This window comes from Camelus bactrianus, chromosome 17 (assembly GCF_048773025.1).
Source record: "Camelus bactrianus isolate YW-2024 breed Bactrian camel chromosome 17, ASM4877302v1, whole genome shotgun sequence".
NCBI classification, from domain to species: domain Eukaryota; kingdom Metazoa; phylum Chordata; class Mammalia; order Artiodactyla; family Camelidae; genus Camelus; species Camelus bactrianus.
In genome coordinates, this window is record NC_133555.1 from 48749890 (window position 1) to 48770695 (window position 20806).

The 20806-nt window shown below is 46.9% G+C and overlaps 1 protein-coding gene across 15 annotated transcripts in view; it reads left to right on the top strand.

The window, feature by feature from the left end:
* NEK10 (NIMA related kinase 10) overlaps positions 1-20806 on the top strand; it is a 180592-nt gene that overhangs the window by 24498 nt on the left and 135288 nt on the right. For all 15 annotated transcript variants that reach the window (XM_074345388.1, XM_045520098.2, XM_074345391.1 and 12 more), the window contains 3 exons: positions 3554-3684; positions 5341-5439; positions 17296-17380. In XM_074345388.1, the coding sequence (XP_074201489.1) occupies positions 3554-3684; positions 5341-5439; positions 17296-17380 (315 nt within the window). The remainder of the gene's footprint in view (positions 1-3553; positions 3685-5340; positions 5440-17295; positions 17381-20806) is intronic.

A 20806-nucleotide genomic window follows, 5' to 3' on the forward strand; every position in this document is an offset into this window, starting at 1 on the left:
GAGAATTGCAAAGAGCTGGGTGTGCTTCATCTGAATCTCTTTGGAGCCAGGCCCTCCCCTCACTGTCTCCTCTTGTCCTGTCTTCCCCGCGTGTCTCTGCGGACCTTGCTTCACCACCGTAGGGCCTGCTGTTCTGCAGGACCGTTCTGTCCCGACAGAAGTGGGGCCAGAGACACACTGAGGGGGAGGGGCCCCTCCATCACAGTCCCGGCAAACCGAATACTTCGAGCAAAAGAATTGCCCAGGGTTGTTGAAGCAAAGGAAAAGTACAAAGCTGGTTGGAGGCTTCATCAGAAGTTTTGCTTTCGTGAACCTTGAAGTAATTTGCCTTGAGCAGGAATTCAGTTTTTTTTCCTGCACTTAAAGCCATAGGGAATGAAGAAATTGGTGTGCAATTAGAAAAAAAAGATGAAAGAAAGAAAATAATTCATTACAAGCCCATTAGTTGCCTTGAAATAAAAGAAGTTTTGGTAGATGCTGTGGAAGGAAAAAGCAGGAGGCACTGTAGCTGTGTTCTGAGGGGCTGGGTGTAGGAAGGGGGTGTGGCAGGTGACAGTCGTGAGACCCAGACAAGTGGCACGGACAGTGGCGGGATGGCTTTTGAGGAGCAGGAGGAGGCTCGTTCTCTGCGTGCTGCCCGCCTTCTCTCTCGCAGGCAGGATTCTGGGAGTTGTGGAGGCAAGGGGCTTTGAAAGCCCTTGGGCCTGGAACACCTGCCTCCTGCGTGCTGCGTCCCTCTGTGTCCCGTGTCGCACAGGACGGTCCACTCACTGCTGCGACTTCATGCCCAGCATCATTTGGGTGATCCCATCTCATCGTGTCATTTGGAAGGACAGATTTCATCTACTTAGTGGATTCATCTGTGCCATGGGAATGATTTTGAGGACTAAAAGAATTTAAAGCACTTAGAATTATGCCTGGCACATAGCAAGTGCTTTATAAATTCCAAGTCACTTAGTTTTCATAATAACTCTAAAACTACGTACTACTGTTATTATTTCTATCGTAATGATGTGGAAACCGTTGTGCAGGGAGATTAAGTAACTTTCAAGATCATGCAGCTCTCAAAAAACCAGTTTCTTCTGTAGAGCACAGGGAACTATGCTCAATATCTTATAATAACCTTTAATGGAAAAAAATATGAAAACGAAAATACATATGTATATACATGACTGGGACATTGTGCTCTGTACCAGAAACTGACACATTGTAATTGACTGTACTTCAATTAGGAAAAAAAACCAAAAATAAAAAGATCATGCAGCTCTCAAAGAGTAGATTTAAACCCAGGGCATCTGGCCCAGCATTTGTTCTCTTAACCACTGAGCGTTACTGCAAGTGCCCATGGCCTGTTGTCTTGTGGTGGTTGTGGACTGGCCCACTGAACTGAGATAGAAATGTAGTTTTATAGGATGTAAGATTTATTTTTTATTACTATTTTTTAACTTTTTTTTTTTTTTTTTTTTGAGTAAAAGTAGATTTATTTAGAGAGACACACACGGGGAAGGAGGGGTGGTTAAGGTGAAGGGAGATACACTCCATAGACAGTGCCGGCCCTCCCAGAAGGCCGCGAGCACCGTGTTGCTAGTTTTTATATGCTAACAAATGAGAGGATTATTCCAACTACCCTGGGGAAGGAACGAGGATTCCCAGGAATTGGGTCACTGCCCACTTTTTGACCTTTCATGGTCAGCCTGGGAATTGTCGTAGTGCTTGTGGGTCTGTCATTCACCAGCTAGTACATTGCAGTGTGTATAATGAAGCTCAGGGTCCACTGGAGGTTGGATCTCCCACCATCGTGGGCCTCCAGGTCTCCTGGGAGTTGCCTTTTCTGCCATCTTGGTGCTAATTGCTGTGTCCTTAAATGCCTGTGTCCTGCCCTCTTCCTTCCCATCTCATTTCCTCCCCAGATAATTGACTCCCATCATCTTAAGTGAGTGCAGAGGGGCAGCGGTCTGTCTTCTGTGGCTGCTTCCAGGCTTAGTAGGGGCATTGTCCCTGCCTGTTGGGGAGTAAAAATGTCTGAATGCCTCATCTAGGGGCCCCAGGGGAAGGACAGCTTCCTGTGTCTTGAGTCCAAGGGCGGCATGGGCTGGAGTCTTTGAATAGCTGTCATCTTGATGTGGACCTCCTTCTGTAAACCTCCTGTGAATCTTTTTAAAGATGAAGCGCCTTTGCAACAGCGTCAGTACAGTAACTGTCTATAAACAAGAAAAGACAAAAGGCACAGGTAAACGCCTGGTTTCACTATAGTCGATAAAGAGACTTGCTTACAGTAACTAGAGTTACAACTGATTATATTGAATTTAACGTACCACATAATCCTCATACTTTCTTTTACTGAAAACACACAGGCTGTAAGATTTATTAATAATTTTGAGACTTCAGCTGTGGCTGGCATGTGATGAAGAAGGGTTTGGGGAGGGGTTTGCTATCTATTAAACAATGTCCTCATTATGATGTGTCTTTCTGTAAGCTGACTGCCTTACGGGAAGTCCGAAATGTTCTCTTTGGATAAGGAAACAGTGTCTTTCTGCAGATTTCTATCAAGTACTTTGATAGACGAGGACCACAAGTACAGCATATTGTAGCTTTATTTGATAACTATAATATTTAGCACAGCATGACTTAACTGAAAAGAGTAGTTTTTATTTAGTTACATTATGCTTTCCTGACTTCATCTGTAATTAGCTAATTACAGAACATTCCTCACTTGCACTGGGGAAAGAATGGAGAACTTGCACTTTGTTCAGCTTTACTGTGGTACAAGAAACAATTCTCAGGGCTAGCCCCAATTACAGGTTGGTTAAGTGAAACTATTTGAATACGGACAGTGTCACAATTTATTAAACATTTACCAGTTCATGTTGTAAATGGGGGCATACTCAAGTTGTTATAATTTAAGCAAATTTTTACTTTTCCTATGGTGAATTCTGTATTTTTATGACTTTTATAAACATGATAGAGGAATTGAAACATTCCGACTGATTAAAAGTGATGGACTCTTCTTTGCCATTATACCCCTAAGTCCTGGGAAGCAGTGTGTGTGATTGATGAAGATGAATGAATGGAGGTGACTCATTCTCAGTTTGGGGCTCCACTCCAGTCCACAGAGTTTCCAGCTGCATCTGTGAGCTCCCTGTTTCCACTGCACATTTGAATCACCCAAGAAGCTTCAGAAGCGCCTAATGCCCAGTCCTCACCCAGACCTGTATCCCTAGCAGTGTTCTAGGTGCTAAGGATACAGCATTGAACAGAAGTAGGCAAGCTCCTGCTTCAAGCTGACATTCTAATCAAGGGAGACTGAAAATACATCAGTAACTGTAAGACGTGACAGGTGGTGTTACAGGCTATGGAGAAAAAGCAGCATAAGATAAACACTTAGGTCAAGGATATCTAAAGCTTGGTAAACCCCTGCCCCACATTCGGCACAGCTGTCATGTTAGCCGTTGGCTGGGGAAACACTTGTTCCCTTCATTCCCCCTCTTTTGTGACTTCCTTTATCCTCTGCTGAAGCGTCATCCTCTCATCCTCTGTGCCTCTGTTTCTGTAGCTCCCAGCCATTAACTTCGAAAGTGCGCAGAGCAGCATGACGAAGTCTGAGCCCGCCATCGGGGCGGCCGGGCACAGGGCTCGAGGGCAGTGGCACGAGTCCACGGAAGCCGTCGAACTTGAAAATTTTAGGTAAGAAAATCCAGTAAGTCCCTTGCCTTCCCAGCCTATCCTCATTAGCCCAAAGATTTATTTCAGTTTGGCGCAGGAGCTAAAACTGAAAACCCACTTTAAAATTTACCAATGGGATTCCTCCTTCAGTAATTTAGATTAGAAATAGTGTGTAAATGACAGGCCAAGTGGCTGCAGGTGAGACTGACCTGGGAGTTTCAGGACACCTGGCTGACATCATTTGGCGTTTGCTCCATGAGGAAGTGGCTCAGGTTGTTGACTGGCTAGGCTGACTCCAAGTTTTGTCTTTAGCTTTTGGTCTCTCTGTATCTTGCAGCAATGAGGCGGCATAAAAAAAGCTACTCCTGTGAACAGATGTGTTGGCTGACGACTGGGGTTGTCAAAACAACGAGGCTTTCAGTCCCTCACCTTTCACACAGGAAGTGTCAGCCTCTGTTTCTCTCTCCTGTTGCGTGCAGACCTTTTAGAAGCTGTGCATTCTTGTGGCCACCACCCTCCTGGAGCTGCTTCTCTCGGTTTTACAGTGTGTTAAAGTCATTTGGCACGAAGTGCCATGTAAATAATGAATTGACATGAAATCTCAATATAAATGTTTTAGAATGATCATTTATCTATTTATTCGGCCTAGGTTTCTTTTCCCTGTCATTTTATGACAGTGAATTCAATAGTCCACAAATGTTTCATAATACCACATGAATTCAAAATTTTCAAATACACGTTTAGTGAGGAACACAAAATTCTTTAAAAACTGTTACGTATTCAGTCTGCCTGTGTTCATTACTAAGAACTGTGACAGCCCTCACCTGCCTAGGGTAGGGACACACAGTCCAACAAAGGCAGAACAATCCAAACAACAACACGAGACTCCAGAACCTGCCTCTGAGGTGGTATGTTTGTGTAATTCCAGCGTTTTCAGCCTAGATCTTAAAATTGATCTATTTTCATGTGCACAAAAATATTGTATTATATATTTTATCACTGTGACCCTTTTGTGTATTATCTCTTATCCTTTTCCAGTTTTAAGGTAGAGTGCTTTGGGGGTATTTTTAACCTCTCTGATGGTTGTAATATCTGGGAAAAACAGCTGAGGCTAGACTATCTCATGACTTTGTTACACACACACACACACACACACACACACACAGCGACCACAAACCCTCTCACAGGTGAAGGGCCATAGCCTGTGTTAATAACTCCCTGTTATCTACAAGGAAATATACAAGGCATCCACTGGTGTTAATAGCAGTAGCAGCCCGCGGGCTGGGTGGGCGGCAACGTGACAGGAGTGACAGGAGAGACACTTCTCTGCCTCTTGCACAGCTGTCTGGATAATGTGCCCAATCATTGTCTCTCTCCATATGCTCTTTTCTTCCCTCTCACCAGTTTTAGTTGCTAAGTATCTGTAGGGAATAATTTAGTTAATCGGTAAAATGAAATACATATGCTTTACTATAATCTTTATTATTAACTTTGTAATTGAATTTCTACTTCCTGTTTTAACAGCTGATACTTGCCTTTCATGGTACCTTCAGTTCCAAGAGTCCTTCAGTGTTTGCATGCATATGGGTGATCTTTCTCTGCGGTGGTAATTTTGAGGCATCCTAAATAAGTTTGTTTATTTTATTACAAAATGCTTTTCTGTCTCTTTCATCTCAGTATAAACTACAAGAATGAGAGAAACTTCAGCAAACACCCCCAGCATAAACTCTTTCAGGAGATTTTTACAGCCTTGGTGAAAAACAGACTCATATGCAGGTAAGATTGTCCCACGAAGGACAAAGACACTTCCCCAAGAATGGCATATTTTATAATCTTACTTCTAGCAGATGGCTTGAAGTTTCTAAGATTGAACATAATGCTGAAAGGATAAAGCAGAGCAGAGGGCATTTCAAAGGAGGTGAATGAGTAGGCATTGCGGAGGGTCTCGTTAAAATCACTCTGCTTAGGTCTGAATTGAGCTGAAGTGGATGATTGACAAGGCAAATGGGAAAACACCCAAGTTACACTGTTTTCCTTATTTCGAGTTTGGATACTCAGGAGACATTTACTTCAGAGACATTGGGTAGCACTGTGGCCAACATCCTCATGGTACAGTTTGGCAGTCAATACAAGCTTCGATTAAATGGGCCGCCTCAGCCTGGACCTTGGGGAAGGGATGAGTGTGTGGCATCCAGCTGCAGCCCGGGGGCGACGTTTCTTCTGAGGACCAAATCAAATGTTCGTTCCTTTGCTCTCCTCTGTCTTAACCCAGGTGCAGAGAAGGATGAGCTAGCAGGTCCTCTAGGTTCTCTCTTGCAATTACCAGGGGTTTTCAGTGAACCTCTGACCAGTGCTGGGTTGCAGTCAGGAATGAATTTTCTGCCTGTTCTGGGCTGCTTGCAGTGAGAGCTAGCTGTGCTGCCGCCAGGCGTGAAGGAGGCTCCCCACAGTCTTCCGTGGTGGGACCTGGCCGCCTTCTCTTCCCAGGACGTCCAGACTCTCCCCCGAGCACTGGATGAAAAGGCTGTGAAGAACCTTGAATCTTCTCCGGCACTTTGGGACCTGGCTACATAATTTAGTATTGCATATTTAAGTATTATACAGTGACTGCCAATTACTTTGGTTTATTTGTTATATTTTTTGGGGGAGGATAATTAGGTTTGTTTATTTATTTATTTTTAGAGGAGGTACTGGGGATTGAACCCAGGACCTTGTGCATGCTAAGCATGTGCTCTACCACTTGAGCTGTACCCTCCCCCCCAAATACATTGATTTAGTTTAAAACAATCCAGGGTTGGGACTGCGTTTGTCATGCCTTTGTACTTGGTGTAAGCAGATCTTTATTAGACCAGCTCAGAGGATACAGGAAGCCCAGACTCTTTACCAAGGTTACACAATTGGGTCACAGCTCAGGTCCTGACAATACGCTCAAAAGAGTGTTGAGAGATTAACTAACATTACAAAGGACCTGAAGTTGTCCTAGACTGTTTCCTCTTGAGTTTGAACAGAGTGGAGCAATAGTTAGTAGCAGGGTGGCCATTGGGAATGGGGTTGGGAAATGAAGTTCTTTAATTTGCTTTGAAGACAGCTATCAGAGGCGCCTCGGGGGATGGCCAGTGGGCCGTTTGTTGGGTTGGCACGTAGCGGGAAGGCAGATTTCCTGTACTAAAGATGTAGGGACCTTACTGTGTCTCTATTGGTGCAGGAATTGTTAGGGGAAATAATTAGGTAAGAGTTGGCATCCAGCAGTTGAAAAAGATCTTAACAGTTCTAAGTCAAGAGCTCTCTTGTCAGGACCTTTTCAAATTCGTAGTAATTTATGAGGCATCGTAGATGGGATGGAGTTACTGGCTTGCAACACGATCAGTCCCTGGAAGTCTTTAAACCAGAAAGAGACGATTGTAGGTCTCTTTGCTCTCATAGTACAAGAGGAATTTAGGAATGCTGAGCATCACGGGCATCCTTTTATGTCATCCTTTCACTGCTGACAGATTGTTATGTTCAGTTCTATTCTAAAAGCAGGGTTGGGTAAGATGGATTAAGTAGCAAGGTCTTCCACTGTTTCTCACCCCACGTAACCTCATTTGTTTGGCCAGAGCTACCTTTTTTGTTTCCTCTCCCTCTGCCTGTAGACTCATGGAAAAATTCCACCTCGGGGCCTTGTCTGGTCTAGCTCCCTGTCCTCTTTCTTTGTGAACATCAGATTTCATGTTTACTGGAAGGCTTGGATTCAATTCAATAGACAAATTATTGAGCATCACTATGTGCAAAGAAGAGAGGGAGCAAATGGTGGAAAAGGAAGAGAGGGTGAAACTACAAGATGAGTAGGACATGTGGCCCCTTTCTTCCTAGGGACTCACCCTAGTCAGCCAAACAGGTCTCCACTGCCTCAAAGGAAAATATGGTAAATACAAACCATATAAAGACAATCAAAGAGTGGGATGAGACTGGGGGGTGTGGACTTTGATCTCTGATCCAATTCTGGTTGGAGACAAGACTGGCCGTATTGAGGATGTTGGGCCATTCAAGTTTTCCCTGAGGATGTGGCCGATGGGGAGCTTGGTCTCGTCTGTTTACACCTAGTTGATGTTGTTTTTGTCATCTCTCTCCTGTTTCACTTTCCCCAGTGGAGTCTTCCCCTAAGCCACACTGCTGGATCCCTTTTTCTAGATTCTTTTCCCAAGGCTGACCTGTGATTGCTCCTTTGTTCTCAGAAGCGAGATTATCAAGCAGCATCTGAAATGAGGCAGATTTGTTAATCCAGGGTCAGATAAGGCAGACACCTCAGGGTAGATCTCAAAGGGCAAGTGACGGGGTACCATCCCTGAGCCTGGGGTTACTCCCGGTTACATGTGGTAATGAATCCTGGTGTGCAGCAGGGTAGGGAAGCAAAGTTTCATCGTCCAGCTTTGCTTTCTGCTGTAACATTGTTGTTCACGGGGGAGCCTGCTGTTAGAAAGTCAGTCCACCTCTGTTTCATCTCATCTGCCTGTGCGGCAAAGCACAAAGGGTGCTTGGTGTCCACGGTGGGGTTGTCAGGAGGTTGTGCACGGAAGGAGGCGTTGTCACGAAACTGACACAGTTCCAGCTCACCGACCACTTATAAAACTGACCTCTCCTCCAGTATCTCGTCTGTGTAACTGTTCTCTGAGACCCTCTCTGTCGGTCCATTCCCTCTGATTGCCAGACAGTGTGAAAATTCTGTGACATGTGATACAAGTAAGAGGTAATCTACTTGTGAGATGAACTGGTGAGCCTGGCTGAGGATGCAGCATTTCATGAAGTTGCCGCAAGCGATGGTGCTGAACTGATGGGGTCCTGACGAGTGAGGCGCTGGGGGCATCGGACCCCTTGACGCTTGAGGACCGGAGTGTTGAGAAGGAAGGTGACAGGATGGAACTTCCAAAAAGCATGTCTTGAAGAACAAAGATGAGGAGAGGCCATTAGGAAAAATTGATGGATCTTTCTAACATGTTCGCAAAAATGAGCCTCTTTATGCTACAAAAGGAAACAGTAAATTCATGGATATTGGGTCATGTGATATGATTTTGTCAGAAAACAAATGCCAGACAATGTCAGCAGAACCCATTAGTTATTAGGGCAGAGTTGCAATTATAACTTACACCTTGTTTAAGATAAAATATATCTTAGTTTCATAATATATTTTTAAAAATAATATTTTAATTAAGCCTTGTCCCCTGCTATTTAGTGTGAAATATGGAGTTATTTTAAAGTGAATTCACTCAAATGGCCTCTTCCTGGTATGATTACCCTAGAATTGCCAGGATATCGCTTCTTCCCCCACCATGTTCCAGGTTCTCTGATTTCAGTTTAAAAGAATCCACTTGATCTAATAAGCATGACCATTTTTTGTCCAAAAGTGCAGTCACTTTTCTGATCAGAACAAGTTGGCATCCTTATTACTTTACATCACACCTCCTGACGTATCTGCTGCAAATTTGCAATATTTTGGAAACGAGTCGGTCAGAAGTCTACGTTGGGAAGCCAGCTACACTCTCCACAAGTGCTCAAGGACTGCTTGAGCCCAAAGCATCACAGTCCTGGTCGAAATGTTACTGAAAGCATTCCAGGAAGTTCACAGAAGCCTCTAACTGAGAACCTGCATAGTTATTTGTTTGCCATTCAGACCTTTGCTGTCCGTGTCCACACTGGGACTTAGGCTGCAATGCAGGTGACCCTGCTTTTGAGCTTACCTGATCTTCAGCCTTGGCTGTCCAGACCCTGTCACCGGGGATGAGAGGGGAGGACCAGAAGGGAGGAGGAAGCAGCAATCTCTTCACTGTCTTAAGTTTTTTGGCTTTTTAAAAAAATTATTATTATTATTTTTTAGTGGGGGGAGGTAATTAGGTTTACTTATTTTTATTTATTCCTAGAAGAGGCACTGGGGATTGAACCCAGGACCTCATGCATGCTGCTTGAGCTATACCCTCCCTACTTAAGTTCTTAAAATAGATGAAATTGATGGAGAGATGCGCTTTCTGTGATTTTTATCTCAGCAGGTAGAGAGGCTTCCTCCTTCCAAGGAAAGGAGAGGCCTGGTCACTTTGGGAAGGTCTGCCAGATACTTCATACCTCCCTAGAGAGGTCTTCAGGTCAGCCTCACAGATGAGACAGAAGTAAGGGTCCTTTGAGATCCCCACGGTCTCAGGTTTGGGCCTCTAGGTACTTAAAACACCTTCTGATGGCCAGGGTGGAGCTCCAGCTCCTCAGCTGGGTCGCACATTTCCTGGAGGTCTTGTTCCTTCTCGGCCTCATCTTACCCCTGCCCCGTGCTTCCTGTGGCTCGCCAAGGTCAGGGCGAGCCCTCTGTTGTTTCTTGAACAGCTATTCTCTCTCTCTCATCTCTGAGCCTTGGCCCGTGCTCATCCTTGCCTGACGCCTGCCATCCCCACCTCTTCGCCTTATTCGCTCTCTGGCCCCCACGTGGCCCTGGGGCCGTGTTCCTCCCACTGTGCCCTGAGCTCTCGGACAGCACGGCTTGGGCCTTTTGCTCCCATTTCAGGCCACTGACACTGGCTTTATTGGGTAGTGTGGAGGCTGAGAGTCTTCATAAAGTGGAATTTCTCTGCATTAAATTTTTTTGATCACTGTACAAAATTTGAAAAAAACAAAATTATTTAAAAAAATGGAAATTTACCCTTTATACCACTCTTAGAAGCAGCTGCATTAGCTCTGGCTATGTTTCCTTGCAATCTTTAAAAAAATTACATACTTTTTGCTTCTTATGTGAGAGGTTATTATGCACATACAAAACTGTATTCTGCTTTATCCCGGGTAAAATCCGTTAGAATCTTGCCTTCATGTCTCCCTTTTGTTCACAGCCTTCAGTGTAGGAAGGAAGAAAATCAGCTTAAAGACTCTTGGATCCCATGTAGTCCTCAAGCGAATAATGATTCTTGATTAGCCCTTACATTTTGATTCCTCCTAAAATATTATTTAGAGTGTATCCCAAACTTATATTTGTGTATATGCACATACACGTATATGTGTATATATACTGAAAAATGTTATCCAGTTAGAGGTGGAAGGGACCCTGAGGACAGAATCCAGGCCACCTCGTTTGATAGACGCGGTAGCTAAGAGGCTGAGGACGAGCCCAAGGTCCTGAGGCACAGCCTTGGCTGGTTCTCTTCTCATCTACCTAGCTGATTGCTGGTTCCTCATTAACCCGAGTGTACTGAGAACTGGTTTTCAGGTCCGCACCACAGAAGAATGTCACCTCAGTAGTCATGTTCTCTCTTTTCTGCTGTTTACCACTGCTTCTTGTGAAACTGATTCACTTGGATGTCAAACAGTCAGGGGATGAAAATGTCCCCACCTCCCCGGAAAGGACTGCTTGTTCTTTGGCCACATGAAAGCCCCAGAATCAGCTTTAAACGTGACCAAGTCCGTAAGTGGCAGCTTCCCATCAGTACAGGAGCTTCTGAGAACCAGGTAAGAAGCTGGAACACATCCAGGAACCACCTTTCCGTGGCTAACATCAACCGGGCCCCAAGTGTCCCTGCTTATGAAAGTCCACCCCTCCCTCAGCTGCTCGTCAGCTTTGCTTTGGGAGACTGTCAGGCATGGCTGTCTCTTGTTAGAAATTCGTCTCTCGTTTCATGTATTGATTGGTGGATGTCTCTGGGCATCTCAAAGTTAACGTGCCTAAAGCACACTCTGACCCTTGACTCTCTCTGCTGTTCCTAACAGCTCATCCAAAAGGACCTTTCCAAAATCTGTCACATCGTGTCAGTCCTCTTCTTAAAGCCTTCCCATAACTCCGGAATCAAAGTCCAAACCCCTATTCCTATTGGACAGAGCTGCGCAGATGGGCTCCCGCCATCTCTCTAGCTTCAGCTCCTTGCATTCTGTCTTTGCCCATTTTGTTCCAGCCCCCGAGGGCTTCCTTGCACAAACCAGCGCACTCCTGCTCAGGAGATACTTAACTTAGATACTTAACTCTTCTGCTTTGACCTTGACTCACTCTTCAGTTCATGCTAATCTTATCAAGGAACCCCTCTCTGACTCTCCTAAAGTAGCATACCCAGGACTCCCGATACCCCTCAGCTTTGTTGTTATTCACGGGTCACCACTGATGTGCGTTTGTATTTGTGTGTATTGCTGGTTGGTCTTCCCCCCAGAAGGTAACCGCTCTGAACACAAGTGTGTGGTTTCGCCCAGGCGGTTGTTCTGGGTGTGTAACAGTGCCTGGCTCCCAAGGGGATGAGTAAATATTTGGAAGGGTCCTATCCCTGAGACTTCCATCAGCTCTGTAGAAGAAACACCTGGAGCAGTCCTTTTTTACTGAATACTTGTCTGATTTTTGGGACCAGCATGAGCCATTGGATGGGCTTCTGACAGGGTGCCAGGTTTAGTGGATGACACAACCCATTAAGAATGGTAGGACAAGTCAGTAAAAATTCCTGTCATGTTCACTTATAATTCACGTCTTCATGTGTGTTCTTATTTCTTTTAAGTTGTGCATGTCTGTTTTGATGTGACTTTTAACTTTTACAGCTATCCAGAAAAACAGGACTCTGCCTTATAGAGTTGGAGGTCATATTTATTTTGAAACAAGCTTGACTTCTTCCACTTTTTAAATTTTGAGTCAAAGGTGGCAGTTTGCTGTTTTTGTTGTTGTTTTGTAATGAAAAGGGCACTCCAAATAACACCTGCTCTGAAGATGCTGCCTTTTCTGGGTAGAGACAGACGAGGTCATGACCTCTGGCATTTGCATCCGCCCCTGGATGGAATTAACCCCAGACCACGTGACTCTCAGTATTCAGACCGCAACTCCGTGACTGGCATTTACATGAAGCGCTCACATCACATGTCGGTTTCTTCTACTGTGAGACCCCTCCTGCCCTTCCTCTGGTGGTGCCATTTCCCCTCCTCTTTTCTACATGGGTACCAGAAACTGGTATCCGATGCTGCAAGTGTTACGGCAGGCGGTCATGGCCAGGGCGGTGGGGGCCGGCCACGCAGCCGTGTCCGAGCAGTCCTGTGAAAGTGGTGGCAGCCGTTCAGCCGCAGGAGGGGATAAATCCCTGCCTGCTCACGAGTCTACCACGGGGTGGCTGCTGTGTTGGGACACGTCATCCAGGAAACACTGTCCGCCGGCAGACGGGGTTTTCAGCGCGACCTCAGAGGACCCCTCTTCACTGTGCTGGACACTCCCATCCCCACAGCAGATGTACTTAAGAGTTCCTTGCTTTCGGTCAGGATGAGGATGGAGGGGACTCATGGGGAGAGCACTGGCTGGGGAGTCAGGCACCCAGCTCGGTTACCTGTGCGCAGCCTCGGGCCAGTCACAACCTCCTCCAGGCCACAGTTGCGAGACAAAGGCCCCTCGTCCTTATAACCCATCACTGTTAGTCTCTGTAATTCTCTGCTCACACTAAACTTAGTGTGTTTCCTTGTCCCCCCGCTCTTGGCAAACAGCGCTGTATCATCTTACAGGACATGCCATTCCCTTTGAATACCAGGGCTCCGCCCAGTGAGCCACATCCTTGCAGGGGGTTAAGGGCTGGGAGCCAGGGAGGGAGCTCAGTGCTCACAGAGGAGGACCCAGAGGACTCGGACACCAGGAATTCTATTTACATTCACAGCAGCGGAGGCCAGAACCATGGAGAAATATTAATAGCTTTGGGCCACAGTCCCCAAATTGCAAAACAACAAAAAAATGCCATTTGCTTGAAACAGAACTTTTCAACTCTGAGACTTTTCTAGAACTCTTCATGTATTTACACTCCTTTAGTAGTTTAAAAATTCTGAAATTCTTTTTTTTAATTTTAATTTTTAATTTTAATTTTTTTAAATTGAATTATAGTCACTTTACAATATTGTGTCAATTTCCAGTGTAGAGCACAATTTTTCAGTCATACATGAACACACATATATTCATTGTCACATTCTTTTTCGCTGTGAGCTACCACAAGATCTTGTATATATTTTCCTGTGCTATACAGTATAATTTTGTTTATCTATTCTACATATACTTGTCAGTATCTACAAATTTCGAACTCCCAGTCTGTCCTTTCCCACCCCCCTCCCCTCTGGCAACCATTGACATAGAACACAAACTTGTGGAATTCTTTTTTTTCAGAGGTGAGGAGAAACAAAAAAAGGTTTCCTATTTATTTTAATATGAAAAAACATTGGGAAGGTCATGGATTTCCTCATGCAGATTGTATCTACTGAACAGGAAAAATCCCAAGTGCACACATATTTGCAACATGAGTCGACTCTTAGTATGTCCCGTGGCTTCGCCTCTGAAATAACGAAGAGCAGCCGGATTAACCTCAGGAGGTCGCCAGCAGCTGTTGTAACTGGATGGTTATTCCTGTTAGATCTTTGGGATGTGGTGTCTGTGCCGCACTCGGCGGGCTCCGCGCTATCTTTAGCTGACCCAGCACCTGCAGGGGAAACCGGTCATGTGCCCGCTCCCTACTTACAGGATGAAAGGTGTTCTCTCTGTAACGGGAGCCTCCAAATAACCACCTCTGACTTGCCAGGGTTCCCACAGGTGATCGTTTTAAATTCAGAATGTCCTTCAAATCTGCATCGTTTTCCCCCAAGGTCAGGAAGTCAGGATGAACTCCAGTGCAGCTTCCCAGCATGGCCTGGGGTAGTTCTGCCTGGCTGGGTTGAGCCCTGCCTCTTTTTTTCAGAAGAAACTGAGCGTCGCCCCCAAGGCACAGGGGTCACAGTCAGGGTGCCCGGGCTGGAGGCGGGTGGCTGTGGTGGGCGGCTCCTCCCAGGAGCCCTGGTGGTGGCAGGAGGAGTAATTCTCAACCAGTGATGCTCGTGGGACATCTTGCTCAGCCTTTGTCTGCAGAGCCAGGCCTCGCTGAGGGCTCTAATTTATAAGAAGCACTGAAACCTCTTTGGGAATATAAGGCTATGGGAAAAGCACATTTCCAAGTTCCTTCCCATGAGCTAAGTTAGTGGATGGAAGGAGCAGCCAGTGGCTCGGGTGCAGTGGGGTAGGTGGGGGGCACCTCCAGGGACAGGGACCACAGACGCTGGTCCTGCCGCCTAGGGAGATGTGCCTTGTGCACTCAGGTTTGAGATGTCCAGGTCTGGGACCAGGTTGAATTTCTCAGGATCATGGAGGAGTCAAGGCTGAATTCCCCACTAGAGGTCAAGGATATTGATCCTTGATTGATTGATGAGACAAGCCAGGCGAGGTTGGCCTGGGACCACAGCTCAAGAAAACGCTCCGCTTGACTGCGGGGCAGATCATTAAAGTGTCTGAACCTTGCTGGGCGTACAGCCAGCTCAGCTGTGGAGGTGGGAGAGGATGGGAGAAATTATGTGGATTCTAGCCTGAAACAGCTTCCGTTAGCTTCCTCTGTTTTTCTTGGCTGTGTATGGAATTGCAGACACATTTTGTTTCAGGTTTTTGTTGACATTTGCACCAGGTGCCCGTGTTGGGCTAACTTGGAGGGCAGTGTGAAGCACGTGTGCCCCGGCAGGGCCCACCTCCCGCAGGTGATGCAGGGGCGTACCCGGCCGTCACCTCTGTGCTCGGCGGTGCTCAGCCCCGGTCCTCACCGAAGGAGTTCAGTCCTGCTGCACTGGCCGCTTCTGTACCATGCCACACACTTCGGTTAGAACAGCTACTTGTGACTGGCCTCATGTCACGTTGGAGGACATCTGCGTAATTGTTTGGGAGGTTCCGGGGTGGCAGAGTCACAGGAGGCTGCTTCATGGGAAGCACCAGAGGCCCAGGCTCACAGCCCGGCCAACCCATGTGATGGGGTCGGTGTGGCTAGTGGGGGCAGGGACAGGGGCCGTGGTGGGAGATGGGGTCCGAGATGCAGCCCAAGGCCTGGTCCTGCAGGGCCTTGTGGACCTGGATGAGGACTGAGGAATGTGTAGTAGGGACCCCCTTGGCCGACGTGAGAAGGCTGAAGTGAGGACAAAGTGTGTCTCAGGCTCTGCAATTTCCAGCAAAAGGTGGTGGTGGCTCGAACCAGGGTCCTAGTGGACGGGGGAGAAGTGGTCAGACTGGGGAGATGCTTTACAGGTAGAGCCGTCAGGATGTGCTGAGGGATGGATGAAGGATGTGAGGGAAGTGAGGAGGCAAGAGCAGCACCCCAGATTTGGGTCTAATCGGCTGGATGATAAGGCTCGTGGGGGAGTCACGGGTTCCATTTCAGACGTGCTAACAATTAGACAGAGACTCTGGATGCCTCGGGCTCCAGCCTCCCTCGGGGCTCTGCCTGCCCCCCTCCACAGCACAGGAAGCCTCTCTGAAGTTACTAGATTTGAAAATATGTCCTTGAATGGCAGTGCAGTGATACCTTAAGTTAAATATTTCTCCAGAAACCTGCTGATGGCATTTTGGATATTAGAGATATCCAATATTTGAAGCAGAATGTTCAGTAGTTTTTTTTTTTTTTCCTCTCTGAATAGGCCCAGTTTCATTAGTTGCCTACATGCTTGACTGTAGAAACACCTTCCACTTCTGTCCTGATTCAGCTTCTCCACTGACTGTTCTGATGAATCTCTGTGTTTGTCTGTTGGTCCATATGGAGCCTGTAGTCACGTTGCTGCTCTGCCCAAACTCTTATTCCCTCCTCCCCATTTCGGTCATGGTGCTTTTCTGGTCAGTGGCGCCGCCCTCTCCTGCAGGCACAGAGCCCTGGTGCCTGCGGATTTGCTCCCACATCCTCTGCTGTGACAGCAGTTCGGGGTGAAGGAAAGCCCAGAGTGCTTGCCCCCCTGACACGAGGTACAACTCACACTGCAGAGGGCCCCGCTTGGCTTCTGCCCTCCCTCCTCCCCTCTGCCCCCCAACTCCCAGGGAGTCCCCCAAGAGCGGGCCCTTAATCACTCACGTGCACACCAGTCTTCATCTCAGAGTCTGCTCCTGGGGAAACTGAGCTAAGAAAATGCTTCATCACAATGTTTCTTACAACGAGCACTGAAATGCCCTGGGGGCTGCAGAGAACCCCCTAGAGGTGTCATGGGATATTTTCAAATTTCAAGGAAAACAGCGATACACAATACCTGTCAGACACAGTGCGAACCACTCAAGGTGGTTTGCAATTCCCACGTTGGATCGTACTGCCCTCCTTCAGATGATGGCAGGTTTTCTGTAGCCAGGTTCTCAGTGGTTACTGCGATAAAAAGGAAGTGTCCTGTGAAAATCAGGCAGAGGAGGAAATTGAGATAATGGGGCTGGGTCTGATCCCAAGGCTGGAGAAGTTGTGTAGCATCTGCAGGTGCTCACAGCTCATTAGTAAGTAAGCCTGGTTAAGAATAAAATTAAAATAATTTTCTCTTAGTGGATGCATATTATTTTTTCACATGGATATCAAGTTACCAGGTTATAAAGTCTTGTTAAGTTGGACCCTTTAGCTGTTTCCTTTGATCAGAGGCTGCTCTGAGTCAGTCAGGGCCCAGAGAACCAAATAACTTGGGGGGGCCTCTACTTCATATTGATAATGGAAGTTTCTGTGTGTTTGGCATTAAAATGGGTCAAGTCCTCGAATACCGCATAACGGTCCCCGTTGCGGACTGTTTGAGATAAGCTACTGTTCTTCCTCCAGACGTTTTTCATTCGCCCTCTCAGTCTTGTGTTGTTCGTGAACAAACATGTTCTGTCTTTTCTTTTTCCAGAGAGTGGGTTGATCGAGCCCCGTCTCTCCATTTTCTGAGAGTGTTAATTTGTCTGAGGCTGCTCATGAGGGATCCATGTTATCAGGTTGGTTGAAAAAAATAAAATTTTTTTCCCCTTGTTTCAAGATGAAAGAAACTGGCGGGCTTTGGTTTGAAACAGAGCTTGGTAACTTGTTTTCTCTCTCACAACTCAGTAGTGCCCACGTTTGGGAAGTGTCTCACCTGCTATTTAAAATGATAAGAGAGAAGTGATTTGATGGGGACAAAAACACCTGTGTATTTCCACGGTGTTACCTCTGGGGTGACTGGGTGGGACTTCCGGTCTGTGTTGCTCTTCCCAGTTTGTTATCAGTGGCCCCCTCGTGCTCCCCAGCAGGCCTCCGTTTGGGTAAGAACACTGTATATATAACATTAGTAAAAGTGTTCATGAAGGAAGGTGGTTTTTCACAGGAGATCTAGTTTTTTGACCTACAGAAGTTATCAAGATACTTGCCTTAGAGATGCTCTGTTTGCTCTGGAAATTGATGGTGCTTGTGTCCCACTGCTGGCCGTCTTCTAAACTGCTGCCTTTCTTAATCTGGTTCTTGACGGGCTGGAACAGAGTTGACTGGATTGCTCTCTAAAGGAAAGAATTCTGTGACCTCCTTTGTTTATGGGATTTTTATGACCGAAACACGCATTTAACCAAATCTCCCCTTGACTTCCAGTCCCTCCATAGACGGGGATGCTCTCCGAGCCTCTCCTCCTGGCAGTCTTTCCACAAAGAAGAGCAGTTGTTTAACATCTTAAGCTGCCAAGAATTTTTGGCTGAAGTCACAAAGCAACGCTGGGTTTTACTTCAACCTACGCCAGCGCGTGTCGGCAAGGCGTCGCCCTCGCTGGGCATTCTCTTCCTCTCTTTTTGAATCAGCATCGCAGGAGCCACGGGCGGCACTATTCCAAACCATCTCAGCGTCACAGCCAGATGCCTCCTACCCCTGTCATTGTCATCAGATTGCAGCATTTTCCGTGTTACAGGCAAAACGGAGGCCAATCCCAGCAGGAGCTCTCTTAAGTTCTGTGTTGCTTGAAACATTGGACTTACAGTGCACCTTTACTGTCCTTCTTGTTTCTGAAGAAATGTCTCTCCTCCTTGCCCGGGTCCGGCCTTCCATCTCTCCTCTGTGTTACGGTGTCCATGGCTCCCTGTCTGCTCCCTCTTAGCCCCAGAATGCCCTTCTCTTGACCCAGCCGTCATCTCTCCCTCATTACTGCTTTCATTGAAAGCTCAGACTGCATCACTAGAACTCAGCCCCCTTTTGGGGGACTGACGTGTTGTATAACTTTTCCCTGCCTCCTCTGTCCAAGGTCTCTCTGGAAGATAAGATCGCATAGTCTTCCGGAATTAAAGGAAGACGTAGGTTCAGAGATTGCAAGTGTAGTTGGCGTCCCAAGGAGTAGCCTCGTCTCAGTGAACCCACCATAGCACACTGCTTATCAAAGATAAAGGGAAAAATCTTAGAAGCCCCTGAACTCCATTACATTCAGTCGTGGAGCTGAGCGGCCCTACCTCAGCCCTGTGTTCACTCCCAGCCTCTCTTTAGCGCCCACACCTTTTATCACGCTTTCTGTTTGCCTTCACTGACCCCGAGAGCCTCATCGTTTTGTGCTTTTCTGTAGTATTTACCTGCTCCTTCTTAATCCTGCCTTCCTCAGTGTTAACCTCTCTCAAAGTTCTTTTCTTTGTCATTTTCTCTCCTGTCTTTCAGGCTCTTGGCATCAACTATCTTTTTTTTTTTTTCTGATAGAATGCCTAGTACCAGCCAGTGCCCAGAATAAAATGGTTATTCCCAGGGCATGGTTTGGGAAACATGGACTTGGTTCCATACTGTTCACATTGACTATTGGATACATGTATTTTTGCCAAGGTAAACATTTGAAAATGACCATGACCCCTCATTTAAACATTATTCTCTCCCTGGTGTCTTCTCCCTTCCAAGCTTCAAATTTAAATCTTCCTCTCAACGATGCCAGCTTTCAGTCTTCTGCCCTCGTCTCACTTTTCATGGCCTGCTGGCCTTTTCTCGCTTGGACAGACCACCAGCAGCTTAGCCTGTCTGAGCCTGAGGCTCCTCTAACCCAGCCTGTCGCTCTCCACTTCCCTGTGTTGACTGTGTCCCTGCCTCCCGCCATCGCGGCTCACCGGTGGCGACGCCTTCTCCTCCTCCCATCCCTGCTCCCGGCAGGTCTGCGGGTCCTCATGTCTTGACGTTGGTCGCTCCACTTCCGAGCCTGCCCCGTCTCTCCACTGCCCGTCCCGCTGCCCCTGCCAGCTGGGCGCAGGGCTTCCGGGACCCCCCCTTTCCCCTCCAGTTCGTTCCAAGACTAGACGGAAGTCCTCACAGCTGATTCTGTCAGCCCCTTGGTCGCACGTTTTCATCAGGTCTGCCTGGCCAAGTTCAAACTCAGGCTCACGTCCAAGTCTTCCCCCAGTTTGGTCTCGCCCTGGTTTTCTGTTACTCTCAGTAATTCCCTTCGTGGAGTCATAGAACTGCTTTTCAGGGTGATAGGACTCCTTGCTCTTCCTACGCGACTTCTCTGACCTTTGAGCCTGCTTGGATTTCTCTTTATTTCCCTGTTTGCCCATTTCTTCTCAGCAAATCTGTCCATCCTTCTAAGCCCGTGCAGAGGCTGCCACCCTTACAAGGTTTTCCTTTGTCCTCTCAGCAGGGGATTTGTTACCCGTCCCTCCTCTGTAGTGTCATGGCATCTCCTATACAACTTTCTCGTAGCGCTTACCAAATCGTCTCTTGAATTCCAAGTGTCTGTATATCTGCCTTCTGCTTCCCTGTAGCTCAGTGCAGTCAGCCAGTGTCGTCTACATATGTGTCCCCTTCAGGTCCTAACCCTGAGATCTTACTCAACAGAGATGGAAAAAATATTTGTTGAAGAACTGTGAGTGATCTTAAAATGTTACGTTTATTTTCATATGTATAAAATGTCCTACCATAATTAGAGATAATGTATACAGTATTCTTGTGTTCTGTACTTAGAACTCTTGCGAAGTGACTAGCAGTCATGGGAATTCAAATGAGTCGGTGGTCACAGAACTGTTTTTAATTGAATTATAAATGCACCTTCATTCTTAATTTACACCTGGGTGTGTTGTTTCCAAATTCACCTGACACAGAATAAGGGAACCTTGAGCCAGAAGGCCAGGAGCCCCTGGGCCTTTCCCCAGCGCCCCCTCGGCCTCGGGGCAGGGCAGGATCTCGCGGTCACCCTGGTACTAGACCTGGGGTGACGGCAAATGTTTGTATTTCAGGTAACTTCCTTGTGTGCGTGTGAAGTAAGGAGAGAGGTGTCAACACAGCTTTAAACATGTTAGGGCCGCCTGAAACAATGTTTATCTGAAGATAAACGTCAGTGTGGGTAACCTGAGGGCGTCTACCATCAGCCGAGCACCAGGCTAGTTCCTTTCACGACTCCAGCCTCCCAACGTGATCTTTCTTATACGCACTTTGGGGCAGTT